At 47.3% G+C, this 22444-nt stretch overlaps 1 protein-coding gene across 10 annotated transcripts in view; it reads left to right on the forward strand.

Moving 5' to 3' along the window:
• Positions 1–22444, forward strand: part of GALNS (galactosamine (N-acetyl)-6-sulfatase) — a 41151-nt gene that overhangs the window by 16052 nt on the left and 2655 nt on the right. For 3 of the 10 annotated variants that reach the window (XM_085071356.1, XM_085071357.1, XM_085071360.1), the window contains 4 exons: positions 269–405; positions 2929–3031; positions 10202–10323; positions 20688–20805. In XM_085071356.1, the coding sequence (XP_084927482.1) occupies positions 269–405; positions 2929–3031; positions 10202–10323; positions 20688–20805 (480 nt within the window). Of the gene's footprint in view, positions 1–268; positions 406–2928; positions 3032–4242; positions 4599–10201; positions 10324–14669; positions 14815–15516; positions 15725–16653; positions 16820–18831; positions 19259–20687; positions 20806–22444 lie in introns of those variants that run through there. The other 7 variants (XR_014854457.1, XR_014854460.1, XR_014854459.1 and 4 more) reach the window with 7 other exon arrangements.

A 22444-nucleotide genomic window follows, 5' to 3' on the forward strand; every position in this document is an offset into this window, starting at 1 on the left:
CTGCAACAACACGCTCCTGGAAAATGGATACACAGGAGTAAGGAGAGGGAGGGAAAAGTGGGAAAAATGAATCAAAATGCAAATTCTCCCTGGAAGTGTAGAAATAAGGATTGTTTCCTTTGCTCTATTATTTTCAGAGTAATTTGCTGATGACTGCAGCAGTTTAAAGGCAGAGATTTTCAGGGAGCTTTGGAGAGAACCTGCTTCCATATAGATTTCACTGAAAGGCTCTTTGCAAATGTGTTTCTGATGGGTTTTTTTGTTCCAGGTCAGCCATCAGCTGGGCAGTGTGATGGATCTGTTCACCACCAGCCTCTCCCTGGCGGGTCTGCAGCCTCCCAGTGACAGACAGATTGATGGCATCGACCTTTTACCTGTCATCCTGCAGGGCAAGCTAATTGACAGGTCAGTTATTATCCCAGAGCTGCCAGCCCTGCTCCTGGCTGAAGAGATGCCAAATTTGGGGCTGGTTTTTATTTTTTTTTTTTTTACACAAGCTCACAAATATTTATTAGAAACTGAATGGATGCAGCTTTGCTCCCAGCAGAGCTTCCCACTGTGCTCCCACCCCGCTGGAACAAGCTGAGGTGGGAATTCCTGACATGTGGCATGTTGCCATACAGTGGAGTCTGGGGACAGATGAAAATGTCACAGGGTTAGCAGGAATCCCTGGAACAACATATGGCAGTAGGGGAGATAAAAGCCTGAGAACTGGAGCCTGGCTAGGGAAAATACATTATTTATCACTGGAAAAACAGCCCAGAGGGTGTTGGGTCCTTGTCCTGCTGGAGGGGTGGCAGGTAAAGGCTGTGCTGCTGCAGGGGAGATGGAAATACACCTCTTGCCAAGGTCCTGGATTTTGGGATGCTTCTGCAGGGATAGGTTTGGGTGAAAGACCTGGAATCTTGATGTACAATCAGCTCTTGGGAACACTCACCAAGATCTGACAGCAAATATCCTATTTTATTGGGAGTGTCAGAGGTCAGGAGAGGTCTCAGAACTGGGATTTTGGTGAGGAATTTGGGAGTCAGGGAAATCTGATTACAATCATATTCTTTAGGAGATAGATAAGGATAACTTTAGATAAGGAAACTTAGGCATGGAAAGATTTTCTGAGCTTTTTTTGAATTGGATGAGAGCCTTTGTGCTGTGAAATTCCTTTTGTGCCTGCTAAGCAAGGAGCACACCTGAGACAGGAGTTTTGCAGGTCCCACAAACACAGCCTGGTCCATCTTCTGGAAGTTTGGAAAGCTCCTTTGTTGTTTTAAAAGGGAATTTCGTTCCACGCCCCGACCCCTTGGTGCTGTTTGTGTTCCAATAATATTCACTCAAAGCACATCATGGCTTTTTTCCTTCTCTTTTTTTCCACTCCAAACCTGACCAGGACAAAGTTTTCACAGCCCTCAAAAAAACTTCCCAGGAGATGCAGTTGTTGTGTTCTTTTAAGCAAAAAAATGGAAGAGTGAATGGGGAGAGAAAAGAAATAATTTGTAACAGAATATTGAGCACAAGCTGGAATCCTCCTTCAAAATGGGAAATACACATTTTAAAAAAGGGAAATCCTAAAACCTTCAGTCAAAGGGGCACATAATAACTGGTCAAATATTGATGGCAAGGAAAAGGTGACTGCAGTACTTTGGGGCATAGTTTTGGGAGGTTTTTGTCAATGGGACTGGTTTAGATCAGGTGCTGCACTTTGGCAGGTGCCTCACTGCCTTTATTTCACTTCCAGGTGTGTTAAGGATGCAGGATTGGGCTCTTCTGGGAGCAGCTTTCCCTCCTTCCTTGTGACAGAGTTGTTTCTCCTTTGTTCCTGGTGACAAAGTTGTTTCTCCTTTGTTCCTGGTGGCAGCTCCTGGTGACAAAGGAGGGAGGCTCATTGTTTGTTCGAGGCTAAGAGCTCCGAGGCCACACCTGTCATTCAGACAGGGATATTTAAATTTCACCTTGCACTTAGGGACAGGTTTTTCAAGGTGGCACCACCGGAGTGAGTCGTTTTTTGGAGTGGCAGCTGAGAGGGAAAGACAAAGGTGACAAACAGCTCCACTGTCCCTGACAGTGACAAACAGCTCCACCCTCGTGTCCTGTCAGCCCAAAACAGCTGGAGAGAGGAGCTGACCTCGTGTGAGGAGCTGCAGCAGCAAATCAACCCCCTCTCCTGCAGATAGTCCCTTCCAGTAAAATTTTGTGCTGTTCCATCAAAAAAACCGGGAGTGTTTTGCTGGGAAAACTGACAGGAACATTGCTGGGATGCCCAGGGAAGAGCACAGATGCAGCGAGTGAGATGCATTTCCCGGATGAATTATTAATCAGGGAAACCTCTGGGAACAAATGCAGCTTTAGCAGTATGTTTACATGCTGCAAAGTGAGGTTTGGGGGGGGAGAAAAAAATGGATAGGAGTTAAAAACACAGCCTGTCTGGCTGCCAGCTTTTTCCATATGGAGTTTCCCGGAGATGTCATCCAGAACACGCCAGCATCTGGTGTCCTCCTGGCCACCCTGCCCGTGTGACACTGACAGCTCGATGGCAGAGCTGTGGAGCTGCCTTGGTGCTGCTGGGAAAGGGAGATTGAGCATCCCAGAGCCCGAGAATCCCAGTTTTTCCCTCCCACCCAGGCACTTGAGAGCCGTTTGACGCTGAAAGCGCCACGCTCCAGAGGAAATCCCAGGGGCTGAGAGTTCAAGGATTAACAATCACTGGCAGCCAAGCTGCATAATGTTTCATTCTTGCACCGTGTGAGCTCTCAACTTGATGAACACTTTAAGAAATGTTAATTGAAAACCTTGCAGAGGAGACTATTAGGAGGCAGCCTGTTCCTGCCTGATATCCACATGGGAAGCGGGATGCATTAAGGGGTTTGTGGCCCTTATCAGGAGCCTGGGTTTGGGATGTTGGTGTTTCTCATGCTGCTCTGCTCTCCTCACCAGGCCCATTTTCTACTATCGTGGCAATGAGCTGATGGCAGTGAGAGTTGGGCTTTACAAAGCTCACTACTGGACCTGGAGCAACTCCTGGGAGGAGCACAGCAAGGTAAGAGCACAAGGAGTCACCAGGATCCTGCAGAATCCTTTAAACTGTGGGATGTCACCATGCTTCAGTCTCCTCAGAGCTGCTGTGAGGGTTTATATTGGATATTAGGAATATTTCTGCCCCAAAACGGTTGTTCAGCCCTCAGAGGTGGTGGAGTCCTAATCCCTCTATTTAACAGCCATGTGGATGTGGCACTTGGGGACGTGGCCAGTGGTGGCCTTGGCAGTGCTGGGGGAACAGTTGGACTTGATGATCTTAGAGGATATTCCAACCTAAATAATTCTGTGATCCTAAAAAAAATCTAAGAGGATTGATCTCACACACCCCTCTCCAGAAATTAGGGATGAGGAGAGGAAAATGAATAAATTCCAAGTTGTTCTGAGGGATCAGAACAACTCCCTTTAATCAGCATTTAATCATTTAATATTAAACTTCTTTCCCTGCTGAATTCTGAGCTTTTAGGTGTTCCCTTTTGCTTGGACTCCTGATTATTGTGGGTCCCTTCCAATTCAGGATATTCTGTGATTCTGGGAAAGTCTGGAGCCTGATGCCACACTGACCACACATCTCCCAATTCCTGGCACAAAACACCTGGTGCCCTGAACTGTTGAGATGGACCTGGGATGAGTTTGTTGGGTTTGTGATGTTTTAAAAGGAAAGCTGTAGGAAAGGCCCAACAGAAAGAACAGCAGTGCTTTAAAACAGCAAAATAAATGTGTTTAATCTGTTATCAGCACTTCTGTGAGCCCACATCACACCATGTGTAACATTGCATTTATTTTATTTATTTCCTGGCTGATCTCCTCACAGTGAGATGTTAAGCACTATTATTTCCTTTTCTTTCTGTACCTTTCTTGGGCTCTAAACTCTCTGGGGCATTTGCTGAATGGCAGCTTCACATGTGTGCCTTGCTGATGATACCTTTAGACAGGAAGCAGTGCATTAAGGCCCAGCTCTCAGCAACCCTGACAGCAGCCTGGGCTCGGGGAGGGATTGTTTGCATGATTTATTTTTTTTATGCCTTTTTTTTTTTTTGACTTATGGAAGGTCCTCAAGGCATCAGAGGTGCAGAACTAAGTGCTGGTGACATTTGTGGATATAAAAGTGCAGGGATTCTTTCATTGGCATGTCCTGGGGCTAGAAGGAAGCGTCAGCTCCGAGGGAGTCATTTGCATTCAGGGCTGGAAATGTGTGTGTTTGTCTTTTTGCAGACTGCAATGCTCCAGGAGTCAAAGCTTGTTTTACAGGCAACAAGGAGGAAAGGAAAGTTGGCTCTAGGAATGTGCTTTATGCTCTGTCTCAGTGCTAATTCCACACCGATAAAATGAGATAATTTATCTGTCTCGTGTGTGAGTAAAACCTATTTATCACCCATGGAGGATTTTCCCTGAGTGGGAGAAGCTTGGGAGCTCCTCAGTGTGTTTGGGTGTAGGAATGGCCTCCTGCTTTTCCCACGTGCATGGCAGATTCCCACATGAATTCTTGCTCTCCGTGGTGATAAAAGCCACATACCCACACTTCCAGCCCAGCTGGGAAATAAATAAACGTTCCCCTCCGTGGAACTGAACTTATTCCTACATGTCTGAGTGTGTAACAGTGATAATGGGGACCAGCTACTCCTTCCAGAGCCTCTCCCACTGTGAGCAGTGGCAGCGCTGCAATTAAGGAATATTTATTTCTTCCCAAGTCTTTGTTTAACTGCTGTCTGATAAAAGTCAGCAATTATCCTGTACATCAGAGAGACGATTACAAATCCACTCTCTTTCCTGCAGCTTGGATCACATGAGCTTGATGTGGGGAAAATTGGAGCACATTAGTGGCCAGAGCAGCCATTAACAACATGCAGAGGAAGCTGAGGCTGAGATTTGTTCCAATTCTCCTCATGTCCTCCAGCCATTAATTACAAACCTTGCAAGTTTAAAAATAGAAATAAATCAGAATGCAGAGCAGTTCTACAGTTCCCAGCCCTGTTGGAGGAGTTTCTAAGCTCACCTTACAGCACAGTTCCCTCTTTCAGTGCCTGGGCTTCCCAGCTGTGTTGATATTGGACTCTGGAATCAAAAAGGCCACTTTGTTTGCTAATTCCATTTGAAAAACAAATAGAAATCCATGCACATCTGTGGCATTTGGAATTCTGACTGTTGGCCTGTTTGTTCAATAAGTTTGATTTGCCATCCCAGTGGACCTCCAGCTAATGAGGATTTGTTAATTGTATGATTTAGAGGTCTTTCCTCATTGTGAATTCAATGAAGGTTCCAGATATGAAGCTCTCTGTGTCTGAAGGTCCCCACTCAGACCTGGTTTTCGTGGCATCCATTGGAAAGAGAGCTGAAGTTGCCCAGATGTGGCAAAACAGCTGCCTGCCCAATTTGAAGAGGTTTGTTTTATGAGTCGGTGAAGATTCCATGATTTTGACAGACAGAGTTTAGCCAGACCTCCTTTCACTTTCAGAATTCTCTTGCTAAGTGACAGTGCAGGAAATCATTGATACAGAAAACTCACCCTGGGTTCAATCCACATTTCTGTTTGGCTTTCAGATGAGATTATCCCATAAAAGCAGCCAGAACCCCATTTTTATGTTGCTGCTGGACACTGGTGCCTGTGCTGGGTCTGTTTGGGATGAGCAGGATGGGTGAGGGAGGATGTGGCTCCTCACCTGGAAAGCTGTGTTTGACTGGGCTGGGAGCGAGTTCAGCAATGAAGAATGTGCACACAAATAAAAAGCTACCAGAGAGACACAGCCTGCAGAAAGCAAAGCCTAGGAAAGCAGAGCAGGGATCTGAAGGCTCCTCTCCATATGGCACTCGGAATATTTACTCTGGAAACATCCCATGCAAGCAGCACACAGGTTTACAGTCATCCTCAGCTCCCTTGACAACAACATGCCCTTACTGGTCTGCATCCTCTGCCTTATGGCCTGGGATTAGGACTTGTCATCTGACACACAGATGAATTGTGCTGTTCTGTTCTTCCCAGGTTTTGTTTGTTTCTTTTTTAACCCCCAAGCAAATTTTTTTTTCCTAGTCTGACTCCTGTCAGAAAGTCTTGTAGTCTCTCTCAGTGCTGGAGGATACCTTGATGCTGCTTTTTCTGCTGGATTAACTGGATTTCTTGATTCTTGAAGGGGGTGGTCTCTTGAAAATATAAAGGGAAGGCTCACTCCACAGAATCAAGTGGGAATAAGCATTTTGTGGGACATTTTCCCTGTGGATTGCACAGGATGCTTCTTTGGAGCTGTTTACCTGGCTTCCATTTATATAGGTGGCTGATGTTTACCTAATTTGACATCTCTGACATTCAAGAGGTGATAAATGGGACAGAGGGAGATGAAAGGAAGCCTGACTTGAAAAATGTGTTTGTATTTTTAAATGGTTTGATAGAGGCTGAGAAATCTCCCTCCTGCACACGGGCTGAGTCCCTGGTGCTTTAGGACTGGTGGATATCAAGCTTTTCCATTGTTGTTCACCCTTTTTTCTTGTAGCAAAAATCAGCAGTGATCAAAATAGCCACGTGTGCTGGAAGCATAGGGAGAGCTAAGGATGAACCTGGGGAGATCCCTCTTGGACATTGTAACACAAGGGACTTTTGCTGGAAGTCACCTGTAAAATGCTGGGTGTTTTTGAAAGCAGGGGTCTGAAAGGGGAAAAAAAGGGTGTTTTCTGTGAATTTACCTGAGTAGGGCAGCAAGTCCTTAGGAATCTCCTAATTTAACGCTGTGCAGAGGAGGCAGGAATGGGAGGCAGCAGGAGAAAGGAAATTTCCTTTTCTCTGCCTGCCACCAAGAGCATCCAGCACAGAGCAGCCCTCGTACCTTCCAAGAGCACTGGTGCAAGGAGGGGAAAAAATAATAATTAAGGGAAAAACATGGAAAACGCCCTTTGGTGATGGGAGAGGGGCTGATAACATCAACCTTTGTGCTGTCAGCTCGTTCGGGGCTTCGGTGGGATTCCTTGAGCGCTCCTGCAGCTTTAAAGGCTGCGCTGCCAGCAGCCGCTATTGTTTTAACTCAAAATGCCAAAGGGGTTATTCCAGTCAGGCTCCCTGATTGCCCTTCTCCTCCACGAGAGGGGATCGATAAAGCCTTTTCTGCGCGGGGGGATGTGAAGTCAAGTAGAACCTCGCAAATAATGACATTTGATTGTGGTCCTCTGAGCATATGAAGCAGCCATCGATCGCAGCTCGCCGAGCTGCCCATCTCCGGGGGGCTGCCCATCTCCGGGGGGCTCTTCCGGACTGTTAACACATTAGAAGCAATTTGGGGTGCTCTGGGTTGGAGCTTGGCACTCACTCTTGGAGGTGATTTCTCATCCCAAGGAGGATTTCACCGGGAATGGCCAGCAGAGCGAGGACATCGTTAAGCTATGCTGTGACAAACAGCAAGAAATGACATTCCTGGTTTCAATGAACAGCTGGGCTTTTCTTCTAGCTATATTTTGGTGGCCTGGTGCAAGGAGGAGACCTGAGAAAGCAAAGCCAGGCTGGTGTGGCTCCAGCCCGATGTGCCTCCTGTCAGTGGAGCAGGTTGGGCTGCAGCCAAGCTCAGCAATTGCCAGAGGGCTCCCGTTAACACGAGTGGTGATTCCATCTCTTGGCCGGCAGCCCAAACTGGCAACCGGCTGTGTTTGTCTCATGTCTATATTGACACAGCATCTGTGGGCCATTTGCTCTGGAAATTAAAGCTGTGCAACCAAAGGCTGCTGCATCCCAGCGATGGAAAAACAGCCCTGGTGGTGTGGTGGCTGAGAAGGATGGGGAGGGGTGAGCGCTGGAAGGTTCACCTGGTGGGGAGGGAATGTTGGGTTTTAATCAGAGGAATTGAAAAGAAAGGATTGTTGGGCTTTCTCCTGCAGCAAACAGGTTTATGCAGTGGTGCAGAACGCTGTGAGAGCTGGGCAGGAGCTGAGCTGTTCTTGGTGCCACTTGATGCTCTTCATGGGCTCCCTGAGATGCTCCAGAGAGGAGATTGTGGTTTGGCTTTGATGGTTTTGTGATGGAGGAGAAAAGCTTCAAGTGTGGAGAAGCACAGGGAGTGACCTTTGTGCTGTGTGTGATCAGTGATTCCTGCAAACCCCAGAATCCTGGGGGTTGGAAAAGCCTTCCAGGGTCATCACCAAACCTACCTATACAAAATAAATAGTACTTAATTTTTTTTCTCCCTCATTTGTTGATGAACAGGTAGAAAATCATTGGAGCTCTCTCTGCAGGTTGAATGTTGGCTCTCACACAGTCCATAAAAACAGCAATATTCCATTTTATTTGCAGGGATAAAGTTGGAATGCCTCAGAAATGTCATAAAATGGTATGCTTGGGGTTTTATTTATTTACCTATTTATTTATTTGCTTTATCCCCTCTAGACTGCCTTTGAAGAGGGCACTGAGTGCTTAAATTAGAATGACAGGTAGCTTTGGGCTGGTGGCATCAGGCAAATTGTCCCAGCACTTTCTTTCCTGGGAATCTTTGGGATTGTGTTCTGGAGTCTGGGCTACAAGGATTTCCTGGGAAACACGAGATAAAATAGAAACAGAGCAATGTCTAAACAAACACCCGAGAGACGAAAATCTTTCACACTGAAGCATTTGCAGCCGAGGAGCATTGTACCAATTAGCAGGCTCTTAATTAAATTGCTTGTTTGATTTGCATCCAAATTATAATTTGGATGTTATGGAGGCTTTGATACCTTTTCATTAACTGGTCCTTTTGTGGGAAAAAAAACCCCACAGAAATCTCTTTTCCCTGTGTGTTTCAGAGGCCTGTGGCGTCACAGGGTGGAAAGGTCAATCAGTTTTGTATCCATTTAAAGTCCATTATTGGTAAGGCCACTCCAACCTATCAAGCAACTCCCTTATTTTTCCAGTCAGTGATTCAGGAATCTATAGCTCTGTGCAGATAAATGGGATTTCATGGGCTTCTAAACTTCTTGCTTTATTGAAAAGCAGAATATTAACTGCTCCACTGACCAGCTGTCCATTAAAAACGCGGGATATTTTTAGAAAATTGTTTGCCAATCAAATCCTCCCAACATCTGCAGAGAGCCTTTTCAGTTTGTTTTATAAGCAAATGCTACAGCTGCTTTCCCACTTCCTATTGAAACATTCCCATTTACCTGCTCTCCATGTCTCTGTCCGTGGCTCGGGGCAGTGTGGGGATTGTAAGGAACAGCGTGGGAGCTGCAATTGTAAAGCCCAGCTTTACCAAGTCCCTCCGGGGCTGGGCTGGGGGGCTCTGCTTTATTGGCCGCTCGGGGAAATGAGTGCTTTTGCATTTTTGGCTCTTGCCGGGGTTGAAATGGGCTCTGCTGGCCCTGGAGGCTGCAGGGATTAGGGAGCTCCCGAGTGGCTAATCAGGGCTGGGAAGGGAGCAGGAGCCTGGCAGGGCTGCGGGGGCAGATGGAGGGAGCTGGCAGCTCTGGTGCCCAGCGAGCATTTAACCCCTTGCTGCTCCCAGTTGCTTTCCTGGGGAGATTCCCAGTACCTGTGCCTTTCATATCCACTGCTGCTGCAGGGAAAATCCCACCTTCTGCCCCCACAGATTGTCAGAGAATGTGGGAATGTCTCCACTCCTTTCAGCCCCCCATCATGAGTCCCTCAATACCAGCGTGCCATGAATCAGATCAAAAACACACCCGTTTTTTTTCAAATTAACCAGATTTGCTTCATTCCTCAGAGAAACTGATCCTTGAGGTGCTGGCAGGGGAGTTTTCAGGGAGGCTGGCAGGTGCCTGTTGCCTCTCAGGGTGTCTGGATGTTTCTCCTGGGGTTTTGTTTCTGATCAGAAGTGCCGAGCAATCCCATCTTCTTGGTGCGTTCCAAAGCCGTAAAAACCAGACAGAAAATACTTTCCACGTGCAGGATTTTTATGATTAAATGCTTCCACCTCTTTGTCTTTTGTTCTGCCATTTCATTTTAATGAATATTTTATAGGGATTATATTTTTATAAGACAAGACTGCACAGCCTTGCTTCAGCTCTTATGTCAATGCAACACCACTTTGTCACCTTATTTTACCCCACCAGCTCAGAATGTGTTCTACAGATTGAAGTGGACTCTTGGTTTAACTTAATTCTGAGGTTTGTTGCTGTTTTGGAACAAAGTGGTGGAGAAAGTGGCATCAAATCAAATTTTTCTGCCTGCCCTGCATCACCTTAATGACTTCTCTCCTTTTCCTTGCAGGGCATTGATTTCTGTCCTGGCCAGAGTGTGTCTGGAGTGACAACACACACCCAGGAGGAGCACACTTACCTGCCCCTGCTGTTCCACCTGGGCAGAGACCCTGGGGAGAAATATCCATTAAGGTGAGCCACTTTGTGAGGTTTAATGAAAACTCAGCAGTGTCAGCATTCAAAATTTGTTTGCTTTGGTAGCTGCTTCTTGAAATCTGCTTAAAAACTGTCCCAGAAAGCCATTCTGGGAAATAATGGCTTTCCTGCTGGTCTTTTTTCAGGGAAAAAGGGACCAAACCTTGTTTTCAGGTGGTCAGGTGGAGATGGGTGTGCACATGGACTTGTCAGTCTGGTTGTTCCTGTTCATGTCCTGCAGCCCCTCGGGGAGGAGGAAAAATCTGGTTTTTGGACAGGACAGGGCTGAGTGCAGCACAGCTGTGCAATCAAACAGCAGTTGTGCCTTGGAGCTGGGGCTCTGTGGGTGTTTTGGGGCCAGGAAGGAAACAAGCAGTCATGTGTGCTGCTGGAATCTCTGCAGGGCACACTGGTAACCTTCCAATCTCCTACCCCAGCTGAGAGGGTTTTTAGCACGAGGACTTTGTGCCCAATCCTGCTCCATCCTCGGGCTCTCCTGGCTGTCTGAATCCATTTTCCTCTAAGCCTGCTATTGTAATATTTATCTCTGGCACACACCATGCCCTGAGAGATTCCTGTAAGGATTTATGCAGCCATCAGCCAGCAGAGCCCACAAAGAACTCTGCCACCTCCAAAAATGCTCCCAAGGTGTCCCCACCTCCCTCCCTCCCTCCCTCCTTGCAGCAAAACCAGGGACAAGCAGCCTCATTCCTCACCAGTGGCTCTGACTGGGAGAGTGTGGAAATAAATCAAGAGGGAATGAGTGCTGCTGGGACTGCCTGCCCAGAACTGGGTTTGTGCACAGCTCAGAGATGTTTTCTGAGCTGACAGGGCTGCAATTACTCAACTTTTTGAATAATTTTTGAATAATTGAGTGGACACACTCACCCCATTCCTTCCAGAGGAACTGAGCCTGTGCTGTCCACTGAGTGTTTTCATTGGAGAGAGGAGGGGAGGAAAAAGATTTGTTTTCTCTCTGGCTTAACAGAGCACTTTAGAGGTGCATCAGGCAGTGGATAAAGCTCTTTGGGAGCTCTGCTTCCACTGCATTCCAGCACTAATGAATAAAGCACAGCTGCAGCTCCAGGGCTGTAAATACAGCTCAGTGAAACTAAACTGGGCTGGGATTCCAGGTGGGACCTGGACAGTTTAACAACTGTTTTATTTCTCAAGGGCTTGGAGTGCCAGGGAATGGCTTCCCACTGCCAGAGGGCAGGGAGAGATGGATATTGGGGAGAAATTCCTCCCTGTGAGGGTGTTGAGGCCCTGGCACAGGCTGCCCAGAGAAGCTGTGGCTGTCCCTGGATCCCTGGCAGTGTCCAAGGCCAAGTTGGACAGGGCTTGGAGCAACCTGGGACAATGGAAGGTGTCCCTGCCATGGCATGGGGTGGGATAGGATGAGCTTTAAGGTCCTTCTCAACCCAAACTATTCCAGGATTCTGTGGTTCTGTTTCAGGAAATGAGTGTATAGAAATAATCTCTTTTTCCAAAACTCAAACAAAGGGGTTAATAGTAACTGAACTGTGGTTTGCCTGCTGTTTTTGTCACCTGTGTCACCTGCTCCAGGGGGATTGCACTGGATGATCTCCAGAACTCCCAACCCTAAATACTCTGTGATTTTGGGGTTCTGTGATGCTGTTTCCCCTGGATTTGAGGCAGAGGAGCTCTTCCCTCAGAGGTGTTTGCAGCTCCTGCTTCCCTGTGATTTCACTGTTCCTTCCCACCACCACAGAGTGAGCATTGAAATAAATCCCAGTGTTCCATCTGCAATCATTTCTCATATGGTTGCATTGATTTTTTGGATATTCACAAGCTGTTGCTTTGATTGAATTTTATAGCAAGATTATGACACGATTATGGAGAGCTGTGCTGGTGTTTATTATGCAGCCCCTAATAGAAACCCTCTTTTTAGCAAAGCACTCTTCCTTTCTCCAGCACATTCTGCTGCTATTGTCTCCTCTCTGGTCACAATGGAAAACTCCTGGGAAGTGGGTCTCCTCTATCGAATGTGGTAATTAAATTACCCTCATTTGTGGAGCTGTTCCTGGTGTGTATTTTTATTTAGCTTAATTATCCCCCTTGGCACGGAGCCTGCTGGGAGTCCCGACACTAATGTTTCTCCAAGGGGAATCCAGCATCCTCCTCCTCCCAGCCTGCATCTGTCAGTCCCTACATGCTGCCTCTGCTCTCCCTGCCTGCTTTTGCTCACTTTTTATTACATTTATTCCTTATTGAGTGCAGCCTTTTCTTCTCCCTCGAAATGATTTTAATAATCTCTCACCTCTCTTGATCTGCGTGGATTTGGAGTGGAGGTCATGTGCAAAGCCACCAGCAGTGGGTGTCACTGCTGCTCAGGAAGGGCTGGCATCACCTGCACCTCCAGAGAGATTTGCTGCTTCTGTATTTGGGATCTCAGAGCCAGGGAATCCCAGAAATCAGCAGCTCAGTCACCTGCAGCAACACCCCTGACTCACAGGACACACAGAGACAATGCTTCAAGGCTACAGTTTCATCCACCCAGGGAATATTTAAGATTGGAAAAGACCCTTAGGATCATCAAGTGCCATTAAGCTGGCCTTGCCAAGCCCACCACTATTTGGGTCATCTCATGGGGGTTGGAATGAGATGAGCTTTGAGGTCCCTTTGCACCCAACCATTCCATGATTATGGTATTCCATGTTAGGGAGATGAGTGGATAGAAATAACCACTTTTTCCAAAAGTCCAACAAAGCTTTTCAGTCTTTGTTGAAGTGGCTGCTAAAGGGATCCCTGGAGATACAAGTCCTGCAAGATCCAGAGGCAGCAGGTAACAAGTTCAGTTCCCTGGGATTCTTGGTGAAGCAGGACAAGTCCTTCCTCATCCTCCCACGGTTCACTGCATTTCCTGGAGCCTGCAGACAATACCAGCCAAAGCCTGCCTCCCACAGGAGCACTTTCCCTGCAGTGCAAAAACTGCTCAGGCAGCTCCAGGCAGGTCCTGTCAGCGTGTTGAGGACACGTCTGGCAGGGCTGAGCCATCTGGCACTCTGCACTTGTGTTCCCTTCATGCTCCCATCCCTCCCTCAGCTGCTCTGGGAGCAGGGCCTTCCAGCAGGGCTGAGGCTTCTCTTGCTGCTGCTGCCCCTCTGCATTTGGCTGGATTCCCCCTGCACCCCAATTTCTGCCAAGGGACACATTGTGTTTGCTCCTTTGCCTTGAAATAGCATCAAATCCTGGGATGGGTTGGGCTGAAGGGACCTGAAAGCTCATCCTGTTCCAACCCTGACACCTTCCACTATCCCAGGCTGCTCCAAGCCCTGTCCAACCTGGCCTTGGACACTGCCAGGGATCCAGGGGCATCACAGCTTCTCTGGGAAATCCATCCCAGCCCCTCCCCATCCTCACAGGGAGGAATTCCTTCCCAATATCCCCTCCATCCCTGCCCTCTGGCAGTGGGAAGCCATTCCCTGTGTCCTGTCCCTCCACCCCTTGTCCAGAGTCCCTCTCCAGCTCTCCTGGAGACCCTTGTATAGGAGTTACCTCATCCTTGGTGGCCAGAAGTGAACCATTTGTGTCTTTCTGTCATCAGGGAGATTACCTGGATCAGTGAAGGCTGGGGGATAGAAAATACCTCTTTTTATATAGCTCTCAACTTTATAACTGTATAACAAACTATATGATCTGTTTGTCAGCACAGAAAGCAGAAACATTTCCCTGAGTCTCAGCAGGGCTTTGTTTCCTCCCTGGATGCAATAATGGGGGGTTTTGCTTCATAGCAAAACACTCAAACTGCCCTTGTTACCAAATTTATCCAAATACAGAACTAAAAGATCTGATAGGTGTTTTTCTTGGCCAGATTCTGTTATCTCTGGGCTATGGGTGTGTGTGCTGAGTGCCACAGAGGGAATTTGTTTCTCCAATGTGACAAATTCAGTGAAATTATCTGTTGGTAACATCTTCACAAGCAGTTGTCAGTTTTATTATCTGAGTCAGATTCTTGTTTATGCACATAGTTACTAAAATACTGCATTACCACTCAAAAAGAACACAAATAATGATTTTTTATATATATATATATATATGTGTATATGTATATACATATAAAGCAAAGCTGGCACAGCTAAAAATACAGTTACTAAAATACCTAATGCAGCCTGAAGTAGAAAAAGTGTTTTGAAGCCAAAGAATTTATAGCAGAAATCTCTGAAATTCTGCCAGTTTGAGCCAGAGGTGCAAAGCTTAATAACAAGTAAGGACAGGGTAAGTACAGCCTGCTCACACCTTGTTGCTGGTTTGTAGCAGCTTCTGCTCTGAGCAATGAGTTTATTGAATTATGAACATCAAAATTCCTGTGTTTTACTTAGGGCAATGGATTTTACTATTATGGAAGAAAATGGAAGTGATAAGGCTTGGTTGATGAACATAATGATTTTAGAACACATTAATTAAGAAGAGAGCTCACAAGTGCCTATTTCGAGCAGATGGAAAATTCAGGAAATCATCAGAGAGGTAATTGCAGTGGTTATGGAGCCAGAAAAAAAAGGGAAGGAGCTCCTGAAGGGAAGCTAAAGGGGAAAGGATCTGATAGAAAAGTTGCCAGTCTCACCTTACTGCTCAGGGCACAAACCTGGCTGTGGGGAAGAGAGAGAAGGTGCAAATCAGGGGAAAAAAATGGGAATAATAACAAAGAGCAAGGATTGTGCCCAGGGGAGATGCTGACTCCTCGTGTTGGAAAAGAGGGAAATGGTAGCAGCTGCTTTGCAGGGGTGAATTAGCAGCTGCCACAGGAGAGGTGGCACTGAAAGTGTGGAAATTGGGGATAAAGAGCCTCAGAGGTGGCAGTAAAAACCATGGAGCACCAAGCACACTGGGGTGGATGCAGGAAGGTGGGAGGGAGCAGGTGAGCCAGGTGTGAGTGGTGCAGAGCCAGCTCACAGGGAAGAGGGGGAAAGAAAATAGTCTGTGGAGGAGAACTGTGGGAATGGAGAAAAACACATCTGCATCCATGGCTGCCCTTTTCCCATCTCTGGGACCAATGTAACTCGTGCTTCATCAGCCCATAACCCTGCAGGTGTTCTGGGTGGAGTGAGGCTGCACAAAAAGCAATATTGGGAGAAAAAAAAGCTGCATGGACCAGCTGCAAAAAGTGCAAAATGCAGTTTGAAATGGACATGGTCATCATCATCATCATCATCATCATCGTCTTCTCAGAGACAGGTCCAGGCAGTGCTGCAGCCACAAGAAAGTGGCCTGAAGAACACAGTGCTTAAATGATGATTCAGAAATAGCACTGGAAATTAAAATTCAGCATTCCCACTGGAAATCAAACTTCAGGAATACCCCATGAAATTAAAATTCAGCAATACCACTGGAAATCAAACTTCAGGAATGCCACAGAATGCCACAGCAGGAGGATCAGGTGGATTTTTGTTGTTTTCTGTCACCTGTTCACACACAGACAAAGGCTTTGCTGCTCACTCTGCCTTTATCCCCTTTGCCATTTCAATGCTGTGGTTCCTGGCAGTGAAATCCAGTAGAAGGGCAGGATTCTGGAAGCTGGGCAGTTCAAATTTCCAGAGGATCAGCACCATCACATCTCCCTGCTGCAAGGAGGGTGGTGATCATCACAGCTTGGACTTTCCAGGTCTTTTCCAGCCTGAATGGTTTTGGGATTCCAAGGTTTTCTGTGGCTGAGTGGCCACGATGCTGCTCATGCCTCCAGGGATGCATCTGTGCCCCAAAATGCTGCTGGACCTGAGGTGACTTGGGATAAAGGCCACCTTCTCACTTTAATTCATCATTTGTTTCCCATCAGCTCCTCTGAGTCTCTCCAGTAATTCCAGCAGCAGAGCCCCAAACCTGTCTCTGCCTCCTGCATTGTGCAGACCTTAAATTGCAAATAAACTTGATAATAGAAGAGGGGAACTGAGGAAGACTGAATAATAAGACAAGATCAAGGCTTGGATACCACGGTGCTGCGAAGCCTCAAAGCAGTGATAACTGATAAAATCAAATTATCAGAATCTGGGTGTATTTCACAATTTAAAATAATGGTTTTAATTAAAATCATTCCAGGGGAGAAGGAAGTGAAGTATCATTAGCTACATTTTGTGCTCTTCCCATAACTTCATATCAATCTGAGAGCTGCTATTCCTAGAATCATAGAATCCAGGAATGGTTTGGATTGGAAGGGACCTTTAAAGCTCAGGCATGGGCAGAGACACCTTTCAATACACCAGGCTGCTCCAAGCCCTGTCCAACCTGCTCTAGAGCCATTGTCAGGTTTCTGTCAATCCCATTTATTTAATTACGGGATTCTATAAAATGCATAATTCCCATTTTTTCCAGTCCTCCCAGTAACCCCATGGACATCACCAACAACCCCCCCAGGACACCAGGATGAGGTGTAAAACATCTTGAAATCCTGCTGAAAGTGCTCCTGGATTTGTTTGGGTGCCAATCTATTTGAGGGTGCATTTCCTGGTGGCAGAATGAGCCCCTGGTGATGCCAAAGGTGAGGAGCACAGGATTGAAGCAGAATTCTCACTCAGTGGGAGACAATGGCTGTGCTAGGAGGCCACGCTGGGGTTAAGCAGCAAAGCAAGTTCCACTGGAGCTGCCGGGGGAGGAGGGGAGCAGATTGCCAAGGCACAATTACAGTAAATGAAGGAAGCACAGCCCACACCTGTGCCTGAGACCCTGAGCTCCAATCCAGCCCTGATTGCATCTCCAGGGACTTCCCGGAGCTAAAGTGTCAATTAGTGTAATGACCCTGGACTTTGTCCACTCTGCTCCCTCCTGGTGAGCGTGGAATAATTTCATGGGCGCTGGGGGATCTCTTGGAGCAAACCCCTCACAACACCACCTGCTCACCCTCTCATTCTTGCAGTGCTATTCCCAGCTCTCCTTCTGCGGGACTGGGGAGCTGCAATGGGAAATGCAGCTCGCCCTGGAGGGCTGCAGCGTCACAGACAAAACACCTGGGCAGATAAAACCATCCCTTTTTGGAGCAGGGAAAGCAGCAAACCCAGCCTTGCAGCCCAGGCCTGCATATGCATTCCAGGAAAGGATGGGACTCCAGGTAGCAGAGGTTCCCAGCTCCCTTAACAGCTCAGACTGATTACCATGAGGTAATTATCCCCATTTTACATGCAAATTCGAGGCACTCTTGTAGATTTTGTCTCCAAATGCACTTGCTTAGGGCTGGAGGCAGTTTTAACCTCTGTGCAGTCAGTAAATGCTTCACAAATCCATGGATGTGGGACTTCGGGAGCTGAACAGGAATATGTGAGAAAAAAAAGAGTTTATCAGAGCCAGGAATCTCTATGAAGCCAAGGCAGGAAAACCAGCCTTGGAATGGGGATCTCCATGGGGTCAAGAAAAGAGAACCAACCTCCCTGGAGCAGGGCTAGATGGATATTGGGAAGGAATTCCTGGCTGTGAGGATGCTGAGGCCTTGGCATAGAGTGCCCAGAGAAGCTGTGGCTGCCCCTGGATCCCTGGAAGTGTCCAAGGCCAGGCTGGACAGTGCTTGGAGCAACCTGGGATAGTGGAAGATGGCATGGCAGGGTGGAATGAGATGATCTTTAAGATCCTTCCAACCCAACCCATTCCAGAATTCTGATTTAAATGCCTTGAGCCAACATTGTGATTCCATGGGGTTCCTGTGTCTGGTGTTGCTGCTGAGCCACAAAGCTGTGGATAAATATAGGAGTTGAGTTAAGAGCAAAAAGGACATTTTTCCTTGCAACAGGACTGGCATATTTGGAGCAAAAAGCAGCAGCCATGACAACACATTGTTCCTCCTTCATCCAGAGCACAGCTGTGTTTTCCACTGCTCTGTCCAGATTATGGCTAATTTGGAATCCTACATCAGAAGAGCCATTTCCATGGGTGACACTGAACACTCCAATATTTGCAAAGATGCTGCAAAGCTCAATTAGCAACCAGCAATATTTTATCTTACGTCTCCTCTTTCAAAAGAAAATCTTCACTGCTGAGAGATGACACAAGGGTGTGACAGAAATAAACCTGAGTGACGAGAGCAGCAGGAGGAGGCACGACGTGATTCAATATCTGGAGTATCTAAGTGTAACAATCGATTAAAATACTTATTTATTCCTATTAATCCTTTAGATGAGGATCTTAATGAAGAGGGATTACTTTGGGGTGGGAAGTGCTTTCAGATCATGGCACTGTAGGTCTGTTAGAGACCTAAACCACAGAAACACACATCTCCCAACCTGACTGCAGCTCCAATTCCATCACTGGACTTTTCTGAATATTTCTGAATATTTTCTGAATATTTCTGACTTCCTTATTTCCTCCCATCTCCAGCTCAAATGTGCATCCCTGGAGCTCCCCTGGTTTTAGGCATCCTCCTTGGAGTGTTTGTCTCACATCCTTCCCTCTTCTGTGTCTTTGTCAGCCTAGCTTAGCTTTAAATATTCTCTGCTCCTTGAAAAATCAGTTTTGGTTTGGTTTTTTTGTGGGTTTTTTTTTTTTTTTTTTTTTTTTTGCTGCCAGGCCTGCCAATCCCATCCCCTTGGAATTCAACCAGAAGGCTCCCAGATAAAATCCCACCAGGCAGAAAGTGCCATGGGGATGCAGCACTGGCTGTGAGTCAGAGATGAGTTTTGGCAGCTCCCAAACTTCTCTGGAGCAGTGCAGGAGTGAGCAGCAGGATGCTGGGAGAGCCCAGCTGGGATGCATGGGGAGAGGAGAGAGGGAATTCCAGTTATCAGAGCATGTAGTGAGAGGATGAGGAGGAATGGCTTCCTATTGACAGAGAGGAGCTTTGGATTGGATATTGGGGAGAAATTCTTCCCCAAGAGGGTGGGGAGTCCCTGGCACAGGTTGTCCAGAGAAGCTGGCAGTGCCCAAGGCCAGGTTGGATGTGGCTTGGAACAACCTGGGATAGTGGAAGATGTCCCTGCCCATGGAAATGAGATGAGATTTAAATCCCTTCCCACCCAAACCATTCCAGGCTTGTCTGACTCCATGAAATTCAGGAGCTTCTCAGGATCCTCTGGATTTCAGGGTGGTCTGTGAGCTCTCTCCTGCAGGATCCAGGCTGGGTGTGAGAGCAGCAGCTCCGTTTGCTGCTCATCCCACGTTCCCTTCCGGCTCTCTATCAGCACAGCTCAGCCCAGCCCCACAATCAGCCTCCCCCTGGCTGCCTGCCGAGGTGGGATATTTATAGGGTTTACTGGAAACTCTTGGCACATTGCTGGCCTTCGAAATGTGATTGTTTTGCAAAGAAGGAAATTAGCTGGAGTGTGGGGCTGCTGGCCAGCTTGGCCTGGGAGCAGAGGGAGCCCGAGGTCAGGACCCAGCTGCATTGTTTCTTTTATCTTCAGAAGGAATTTGCCGCTCTCTGTGGGGTTTTTTGGTGGTTTTTTTTAAGTGACTCTTAACGTGATGGACAAAGTGAGATCATTGTTAGGAATCCTGCATTTTAGAAATACTTGAGGTATTAGTGAAGTGCACCCTGAGCCACTCCAACAAGTGCCTACTGGAGGAATCGGGTGGATCAGAATCTGGTAATTTAGAACCACGTTTGAGGATTCTAAATTATGGCTGATGGAGCCCAGCTTGGAATAATCAAGCTGTAATGGAAGAATGTGGACGGGGCAGAACCTCGGGATGTTGTGGAATGGGGGAGGTATTCTTGTCTTGGACAAGGCCCTTCTATTCTTCTCCTTCTCTGTTTGCATAATTTCAGTTCATTTCCTTGGTGACTGTGGTGTTTAACTGGCCCAGGGTTGTGTTTGAAACCCTTCCTGAGAACACTCTTGTAAAACAAAATATTGACATTCCCTTCGCTTCCCTCCACCAAACACCTCCGCCTGGGCCAGGTGTGCAGGAGAGCCCTGGGAGCAGTGGGGGATGAGTGTGGGGAGCTGGGTGACCTCAGGTGGGACACTCCTGTCCTAACCTGTCTGGGAAGGTGTTTGTCCTGTGTCTGGGAAGTCTCCCTTGGTAATGATTTAAGGGACAGCCCCAGGACTACCCAGAAATGCCCTTTTATCTGCTAACACGATTCCCTTGGGAATCCACACGAGCTTCCAGCAGATCTGAGGAAACATTTGGGGCCCCTGGATGAGCAGTTTGGAAATCTGAGCTGCCCTGCCAGGAGCCACGTGCTGCTCTGGGGAGGACAAACCACTGCCATCCCTAAGCAGAGCACCTGGGCCCTGGCAGCCTGGATTTCATTCCCTGCAGAGCCCTGGGCAGCTGGCAGGATGTTTGTACATCTCCCCCCTCCTTGTGGCCCAGGGAAAATCTTCTGGCCCAGCCTGGTGGGCACTTTGGTGTGGACATTTTGGTGTGGACACCAAAACACAGCCCCAGCAGTAACATCTGTGCTTTTCCCCTTCCAGTTTTGCCAGTGAGGAATACCAGCAGGCCATGGAGAGAATCTCAGGGCTGGTCAAGCAGCACAAGGCCACCCTGGTGCCAGGCCAGCCCCAGCTGAACGTGTGTGACCAGGCTGTCATGGTGAGTGCCTAAAGCACAAACACCCTGGGGAATCCTTGGATTCAAATATGTTTTGTAAAGGTTTCAGAAATTGTCTCTGGTGGGAAGGGATGGAGAAGAGATGCATGGTCACCTGTTGGTGGCTTCCTTCCTCAGAGACAGGGCAGATCCTCCTCCTTTCTAATCCCCTTTTTGCAATTCTCAAAAGTCACAGAATCATCAAATCCTGCAGTGGTTTGGGTTGGAAGGACCTTAAAGCTCATCTTTCCATCTAACCCTGCCCTCTTCATTTTGATTCCTCTATGGGACAAAAGTACCTCTTTTTCAGTGATATATCTTTGATTTTGCTCTGTCTCCTCCAGTTCCACCCATGCCTGAATTTTCCAAAGTCCTTATGGCTTGAAACATTTTCAATCATGTGTTCTCTCTCAAGTCTCCTGTTGGAAAGTTACAGTTTGGCTTCCCTGTCAAACACTGCTTGGTTTGTTGAGAACCTGGGAAAGAAACTGGATAATCTGGGGGAGGTTGTCAGTTGACAGGAGGTTGTGTAGTCTGAGGGAATGTGTCTGTGGGCTGACACAAAATAGTAACAGGCAAAATCTTCCTGATGCAGAAATAATCTGAATCAGTCAGAACCTGCTGCCTCTGGTTTGTCAGCAGCAAAGAACAAAATCTGGAGCTGTGTCCCCTCAGTAACAAGGCAAAGATCTTTCTTAGCTTTGTCCCATCTCTTTATTTTTGGATGTTAAATAGGAAAAAGATTTGAAGGCCCATTGTTTCTGTGTTGTTTTCTTTCCTTATTCAACTTTTCCCTTAATAAACACTGTTCTGTGCTCCTCTGGGACCTTTTGGATTCAGGCACTGTCCCCAGGGCCTGGCTGCTGCCAGAGCCCTGCACTGCAAAGGCATTTCTTCCAAAACTGCTTCACAAATTGAAGGCCATCAGAGGCAGAAAGTGGGCTGGGGGGATCTTAATCCCAGGAGAAGTGTTTAAATCCCAGCAGGAAACATGGTGAGTTTTCCAGTCTGTGTACACTCCTCACAGGATGGTCACTACCCTAAAATATCAGGCACCAAATTGCTGCCTTTTGAGATCAGAAATGAAGATAAGCAAATCTTTTGGGAGTGATTGTATTGCTGGGGTGGATTGGGGCTTAAATCTGTCTTTGGGGGATGCTGGGAGATAAATATAATTTACTGCCACTATCTCATTTATTATCTTGTAAATCCTGTCACCTGTTTATTTGATAAGGGTGTTTGATAGCATTTTTGGGAGAGAGGAGAATTGTCTTTACTCACATGTAAGCAAAATGTGTGGAAGTGTTCAAGGGAATGTCCAGGGCTGTGGAGCAACAGGGTAAGGGGGAATAGCTTCCCACTGCCAGAGGGCAGGGATAGATGGATATTGGGAAGGAATTATTCCCTGGGAGTGTGGGGAGGGGCTGGGATGGAATTCCCAGAGAAGCTGTGACTGCCTCTGGATCCCTGGAAGTGTCCAAGGCCAGGCTGGAGCAGCCTGGGATAGTGGAAGGTGTCCCTGCCATGGCAGGAACAGGATGAGATGAGCTTTAAAGTCCCTTCAATCCAAGCCATTCCAGGGTTCCATGACAGCAGATGGATCATCCTGTAGCTCCTGCAGTCATGGACTGATGGAAGCCCA

The sequence above is a fragment of the Lichenostomus cassidix genome, chromosome 11 (assembly GCF_008360975.1).
Source record: "Lichenostomus cassidix isolate B80296 chromosome 11, HeHo_3.0, whole genome shotgun sequence".
Lineage (NCBI taxonomy): Eukaryota > Metazoa > Chordata > Aves > Passeriformes > Meliphagidae > Lichenostomus > Lichenostomus cassidix.